Below are 7,935 nucleotides of genomic sequence, written 5' to 3'. Positions count from 1 at the left end.
AGAGGGACCACCCCCTATCGAGGAGTTTGGTTCCAGAGCCAACACTGTGAGTGGAGGTGAGCCCAACTATATCTAGTTGGTATTTCTCAACCTCCCGCACCAGTTCCGGCTCCTTCTCCTCAAGTGAGGTGACATTCCACACCGAGAGCCAGTTTTCATTGCGAGGGGCCGTGACATCATGCGCCACCCCGCCCCCTCCCGCTGCCAGGTATACATAGCACCGGACCCCCATGCTGGACCTTGCAGGTGGTGGGCCCACATGGCCCCCCGACGATTCCTTTTTGGGCTGAGCCCGGCCGGGCTACATGGGCTGCCCGGCCACCAGATGCTCGCCTAGGAACATTATCCCCAGGCCTGGTTCCAGGGGTAGGTCCCGGTGACCCTATTCCGGGCAGGGTAAATGTTTTTCTGTTTCCCTTTTTCATAGATTTTTTTAGATTGCGTTAGTCTGGATCTTCACTCCAGACCTGTTCGCTTTGGGAGACCCTAACAGGAGCATAATGCTCCCGACGACATAGCTCTGGAGATCCCTAGATCACGCAAGCCCTTCTGCCACACCAAGGCCCCGATCCAGGAAGGGCCCATAAAGCCTATTGTATTAAAAATTAGAGTTACACACAATGATTCGTAATAACAGATGGGCGCTAATCTGCGACATGCATCAAAACATTGTGTGTCTACAACAGTTTGTCGGCTCGTGGGCAGGGTGTGTGAGCCCAGGTAGGATAACGACTTCCTTCTTTTCAGTCGGACCACATTGCTGTTAACAGTGTTTCGTGTTGTGTTACTGTATTTGGATTTTATTTTTTTGTTTTTACCTTCCTGACTGACACCAAAGTGTAAATGTGATGCAAGTGATGGTTATGCATCAAAGAAAAGGAAAAAGATCACATTTGGAGCTAAAATGGAAATAATAAAGCAATTGGAAAAAGATGAAACACCAATTAATACTGGAAAAGTGAACATTAATATTTCTTTAATGTTTTGCATGCACCCTCTCTCTCCTTCTCTCCCTCTATTAGAAATACTATAGTTGTCATGACCATGCCCGCACCTCAACCAGCAGCTTCAGTTGGAGCACTTGGCTAGAAAAGACATTTCTCAATCTCTTCCCGGTTGCAGAATCTCACTCGAGACAACCGTCCCCTCTGCGTTCTCAAACCTACCTCCCTTTGCTCTCCCAAGTCTCGTCTCTCATCGTTCCCCAGTCCAGTTACACATCTCTTTGATAATGAGCGCCTGACTTGTCCCTTGACCACAATTTCAGATCCTTGCCTCTATTCAGTTCGCCGAGACCATTCGCCCATCCCCGACCACGAGAACATCTCGTCCTTTGATTCTGAATAAACAATCCTGCACTTGGGTTCAGCCTCCTCTGTGTCCTCTGTTTGCCATGAGAGTAGTGACATTTATTATTTTCGCTCTATGTCTTTCTCTATTATAAATACTGTAGTTACATTTATTATTATTATTATTATTATTATTATTATTATTATTACTGTATTGCTATATTAAAGATGTTTTACTGTATCCGGAAGTGTTTCTTTAATGATTTTTGCATGGAAAGGTACACGATATCGTATATACTAAGAAAAACATTTGACAAACTGATGTTAGATATCCACCATACCTAACTGTTCCAACTTACGCCAAAATCCAACTTAAAGGCAGACTGAGGAACGGAACTTGTTTGTAATCCGGGGACTGCCTGTACATGATAATAATTGGCATATTTGTTTTCACCAAATCTTCAGTATCCTGAATACTAAGCTCTCCAGTAAGTTTTTAATAATGCTCAAGTCTTTTTTTCAAAAACAAGTTACTGCACCACCTTATCATGGGACTGTACTGTAAAGGGGTAAAGTGAAAATGAACTGAAACAATTCTCAAATTGCTGGGATAAATACGTGACCCACAGGAGTTTGTGATGCTGTCTGTGTGTTTTAGGATAACCTTTCACCTCTTCGGCTCTACAATAATGGCAGGACTGTATATGACACATTGCTTTGCTGGAAAGTCATCATATATCTGCCTCAGGTGTGGTTTTCCTCAGCTCCAGCTAAAATGAAGCTGTTTTTTGACTGTACTTTACAGTTAAAAAAGCCAAATTCTGAGTGTAGAATAAAGATTTGTATGAACCTGCTGGCCCTGTGTTGTTATGCTTTGTCCATTATTTTTTTAAGAAACATTTTTCAGTTTTGTACTATTACATTTACATTTATTTAGCAGACACTTTTCTCCAAAGCAATGTACATCTCATACAAAATATAATGTGTGCATTACATTAGCAGAGAGACATAGATGCAGATGAGTAATTCTTAAGTATTTAGTTTCTTTCCACCATATGAACCAATGCTCATCACACAAGTAGCTGCATTAAACTTTATCAAAATATCCACGATTCCTGATTCCTTTCCTAGTAATATTTTTTCAGATACATATAAACATTTATGTTACATTAAATGATTATTCATTAACAACCTTTTAAATTTATGTAAATAAGACAACGTATCACAGGTCCTGTGAACAATCAGGCTAGAAACCCCACCTTCCTACTGAAAAAATAGGGCAAGTTCATGCAATATGGAAAATGATTTGTTACAGCATCTGTTAAAGGCAGCTCTGAGTCTTGGGGGATGTTATTTCTAAAGATGGTTATGGATGTGAAGTGTTACCATAGTAACAAGTGGTCTTGTGACATGACATGAGCAATGCCCTGTAGTGGTGACTCAAAGTCCCTGCTATGGCAACCTGTTGGGCACACAAAAAAAACACCTGTATTTGTTCTTTGTTCTTGGTAAACACCTGTTCCAGGCCAGAGAGAAGAATTTTAGAGCACGAAGGAATTATGTTCCACACAAATTCAAAAGCACACAAAGCTTCAGATGTTACTCTTACACAGCAGACTGGTTAAAACAAAAGTGGATTCAGTTAGTGTCTGACTGGACCATTACCCTAGTATTCTGGTCACTTATGATGTCCTTGTCCAGTTGAAGGAAGATATTGCTTTCATTAATGTATAAAGAGCACTAGTGAACAGCCAGCCACCTTCAGCACATACACACATATTGCAACCACTTGAAGACATCAGATACAAAATTTCCACAAAACTCTCTGTTGCCTTTATGACTGAAACTGCCTTTAACTAAACAGTAAAACTGCTCATCTCCAGGGGTGGGGGGGTTGGGTTCTGCTTCCTCTAAATATATTTAGATTTTTTTTGTTTAGCTAATGCTTTTCTCCAAACCACTTACAATGTAAAGATACCTACAATTATTTGCTCATTTATTCAGCTGGCTAATGTCACTGGAGCAATTTAGGGTAAATACGCTGCTCAAGGGTTCTACAGCAGTGAGTGACATTCAAATCAGCGACCTTTGCATCCAAAGTCAGCAGCTCTAACCACAATGTAAATATAAAGGAAGCTGTCTTATTTTTCTATGGCTATGGGCGCCTAGAGGGCTCATGATGTCACTGGAGCCAACAGAGGGGAGCACATGTGGCAGCCACACTCTTCTGCCTGTATGTGAAATCATGACATGTTCAAGAATAACATGTCTGCATCCAAATATTTCCTCCTGTTGGTGTGATGCATTCTGTATTGTTTTCAGAAATGTACATTATTTTGGACAGAAGTATCACCTAAATAAACAAATGTAAAACCAATGTTCTGCTTCTGATTACAGAGAACGAATAAAACCATTCAAAGAAGTAAATTAATAAGGCTTTATTTATACATTCTGTAAAAATATTTTAAAATCCAGGGGGAAAAAAAAGGAACTGGTAAATTCTTCACTGGCCCTGTGCAACCTGCAGGCTGAGCTAAGACCATTTCTCTACACAATATCATACCAACATCCTCTTAAGCAGCACAACCTTCTGATCATGCAGGTCTCTGACAAAACTAGTGTATATAAACAAAATGTATTCACACATATTGTATAAACGCAGAATGTTTAACAAAAAGATACCAGTTTACCACTAGTCAATGAGGCACATATTAACATTCTGGTCAAATCTGTAAGTTGATCTTTCTCATGAAATCTTGGACTTGGAATTGTTACAAAATTACTTTCAATAATGGTAGAAGTAGTTTCAAACTGTAAAAGTGTTCACCGTATGAAAGTTAACATCTGAAATATCCTGAAACCATACCCTTCAGTAGGAAAGAAACAAAAACCATTACCAGACTTGTAATCATGGGATTTCAGGACAGGAGGTTCCTGAACTTGTAACAGAAATCAAAAACACCCCGTTTAACAAGCTAAAACAACGGATGCATTTCATACAAAACACTTCCAAAGTCACGGTCTTAAGACACTAACATAAGTTCACGTCATTGTAATATAAAATCAAGTACAGAATTTCTCTGCCAAGACCAAAACTTTCAACACTATTAGTCATAAAAGTTAAAATGCTTGTCTTTGTGGGGAAAAAATGTTTAGATTTTGTTTTTCTTAAAAAAAAAAAAAAAAAAAAAAAAAAAAAAAAAGAAGTGAAGTTAAAGCTTCTGCTTCTTCTTAGCCGGCTTAAGTGTAGCAATGTCACTCTTGAACCCTTCCTCATCCTCAGATGTGCCAGATTCTTCCTCCTCTGAATTCTCATAAGCTGTGGGAGACAAGATGAATGACTCACTTTCTGTCCCCTGCCTGTTTGCTCTGAAACAGCCTTCCACTTTATTTACCTTAACATTGGTGAGGCTTTTACCATACTGTATCATGAAATGTATAACTGGTGTTAAACAGAATTAATTCAAAGATTAACTCTGCAGTGAAAGGGGAGTCTTCCAACAACAATGCGATATTATTTGCAGTCTACCCCAGTGGAAGTAAGTCTCACCAACAAGGTGAAGCCCGCTCACGGTAACTGGTCCCGATCCAGACTTCAGACGCAGAGTCACAGGAGCCTTCAGCTCAAACTCCCCCAAACTCACCTGAAAAAAGCAGGGCATTGAGAACGAAAGGAAAGACATACAATGAAACAGAAAATGAACTGAAGTAATGCACGTATACATGGTATGAATAAGTAGTTCTCAATCCTGGTCTTTGCATACTCCTTGTCTTAGATCAATTTGGTAAAGGATTTCTAGTGCAGGGTTGTGACAGTCTGGAGTCTATGCCAGGGGAATTAGGTGTGAGGGAAGGGATTTTGATGCAGTTTTTTTTTTTTTTTTTTTTTTTTTATTTATGAAGAACATTAGGTCACAGAAACATAGACAGAAGCAGTACACTAAGAAATAGAAAATGTGTCCACATATTTGACACAGCTATAATTAATAAAGTTTATCAAGCTGTTTACTGACTGTACAGCACAATTCCCACAATAAAGATCACCTGCTTTACCAGAGAATTTACAATTGCTTTTAAGAGCAGTCTTCAAGAGACCCGTAATAGCGAAAAGATGACAAAATTTACATTTATTCATTTAGCTGATGCTTTTCTTCAAAGTGATTACAATGTTAATCTGCCTACAGTTACTTGCCCATTTGTACAACTGAGTAATTTTACTGCAGCAATTTAGGGTAAGTACCTTGCTCAAGGGTACTGCAGCTGGAGATGGAATTCAAACCTGTAATCTGAGGGTCCAAGCCAGCAGCTCTAAAAGCTATGCTACCACCTGTCCCTAAATTAATCTTTAGTTACCTTTTTTAAGTGAATAGTACAGTTTTTTTTTCTAAACAACTATACACTTGCTCCTGAAATTGTGGAAAATGGAGTGATAAACTGCTGAATTTTTCACTTGTTTTAGAATTTAGAAAATAAACTCAAATTTTCTTCATAAGTCTAAAGTTTTTCTAAAATCTTTGCAGAGAAAAAGTAACCTGCATTTATGTTTCTTGCAGTTAAGTTAGAAGTAAAATATACTCATAATAAAAACACAAAAGGCATGTGGGACTGCCTCACTTAATTCACTTAGTGTTTTCTGTTTGTGTGTGGTATTCCTGAGTGTCACATCAATCCTCCAGTCCTGTCCTTTGACAGGTAATCAATAAGATGACGAATGCTGCACATTTAACAGGAACTGGTCCACAAGTAATTCACTAGTGTTTGTAGAGGTGATGTACTTGTCATTTTAGTTTTAATGTAGCCTGAAGTTCATGAACTTGATATCATTTACTATATTCACAATTTTTGCATAACCTTAACTATAAATAAACTGAAAAACATCTTTTTAATGAGCTCCTGATATTCATGTAGACAAAAAAAAAATCTGAAAATGGTTCAAAGCTGATGCCAATTGGATATGCTTGGGAGATCAGTCAATTTTAATGTTGTGTGAAGTTAATAGCAAATAAGTGTTGCACTGCCCTGTACCAATGTTATGTCCAGGGTGTTCAGTGCCTCACACTGTATACTTCTAGGATACAGCAGACCACTGTGCCCCCAGTACTTCTCACCCCCATGTATCACTGTAGGAAGAGTACTGCAGCACAAGAATTTCAATGTATTGTCAAATACATGTGACAATAAAACTTACTAATTAAAGTAGAGGGATATATACATTCAGCTTTTACTGGTGGCAACTTAGTGGTAAAAGTGACTTTCAATTTACAGACAAATGGAGTTACCAACAACCTTCCAAGCCCCAATTGTGCTTGTAAATTGAGTACCCAGTGTGTATGGATGTTGTGGTTCTTATCAACATGCATTTTCTCTGTACCATGGGCAGGCAGGATACATGAAGGTTGGCCAGAGGCACAGATACTTTCTTTCCCTGGTGATTTAGAGCTGTGACCTCCACCACGTTGTTCTCTTCCTGGGCTCCATTTCCCAGACAGACCTGCATGCACATGGAGAAGCAGCTTAGAGATGACGGACCCATACCTGGGTGCATGTCACACACTACTGGGCCATTATACTGTAATAATAGACACACACCCAGGTATACAGTGACTGCTCAGCTGACAACTAATTACTTATCCCATCAAACAAACTGTTAATACAATTTTTTTTGTACAGAGAAGAAAATTAAACATCTTGTCTTGCCTGACGGGTGGATGTACACAGTTTGAATAAACTGAATGTACTTCTGAAACATGATTTATCGCTAACAGATCATGTCAACAGAACTTCTTCTGTCAGAAGGACCTACCGTTCGGAGCTCCAGCAAGTGCTCTAAATCATCATCGTCATCTCCTTGAAACGTGTAGAAAGGAATCTTTGACGACAGTTCACAACCTGCGGGGTGATCATCCAGCCGTAGTCATTTTTTTACCACCCAGTACGGAACTTAAAGAAACCAGACAGAATATTGACTGCTCAGAAATAACAGTACTACACAGTGAAACGTTACAGAAAACGTGCATCAATGTCTCCAATGGCTAACTGCAGAGGCACAGCTCATTATACAGCTGAGTAAACCGAATTTTAAAAATCTTGTAACGATGCAGTCTGTGTGTGACAGGTCACGGGACGACTCGGTCTCCCACGTGTCGAGCACCAAACCCATTTCCTCGCCGCAATTTGAGGAAACTTACTGAAAACGTTACTTTCCAGCCACGAACGGCCTGCCCCATGGCCCTCAGATGACTCTTCTTCTATAAAAGACATGATTTCTCTTTTTAACTTAATACGTAAAACACCAGCCTAAGTGAGTAGCTTCAGAAAAGCAAGAAAAACGGCGTGAGGTACGGCGCTCCGGTGACGTCATTAATATGCGACAATACCAGGGCGAAAGGCGGAGGTTAATACGGGTTGTGTATCGTCTCCCTCTCACATTAGGAATGTCAGAATGTGATTATCTTTTACCTTTAAAAATATATTTATAAACATTTCTTAATTTAGCAAAGACTTTTCTCCAAAGTGATTTCCAATGAACTCTAGTAATACTCTGTAGTGTTATCAACCCACACTTTTATTCACCTAGTAGGACTTACACTGCTAGATACAAGTTTGGCTCGCTTTTCCAATACGTTAGGTTAGTGGAACACACACA

General features: G+C 39.4%; 1 protein-coding gene across 1 annotated transcript; it reads right to left on the bottom strand.

The window, feature by feature from the left end:
* Positions 1-4,467: 4,467 nt before the first annotated feature.
* npm3 (nucleophosmin/nucleoplasmin, 3) lies at positions 4,468-7,661 on the bottom strand. The gene is made up of 5 exons (XM_018766176.2): positions 7,478-7,661; positions 7,093-7,178; positions 6,661-6,780; positions 4,840-4,933; positions 4,468-4,608 (listed from the first exon to the last, which is right to left on the bottom strand). Exons 1-5 carry the CDS (start codon positions 7,548-7,550, stop codon positions 4,502-4,504), a joined length of 480 nt encoding a protein of 159 aa, XP_018621692.1. The 5' UTR covers positions 7,551-7,661; the 3' UTR covers positions 4,468-4,501.
* Positions 7,662-7,935: the final 274 nt, after the last annotated feature.

Source organism: Scleropages formosus, chromosome 8 (assembly GCF_900964775.1).
Source record: "Scleropages formosus chromosome 8, fSclFor1.1, whole genome shotgun sequence".
NCBI classification, from domain to species: Eukaryota; Metazoa; Chordata; class Actinopteri; order Osteoglossiformes; family Osteoglossidae; genus Scleropages; species Scleropages formosus.
This window is presented reverse-complemented; position numbering and strand designations above follow the sequence as displayed.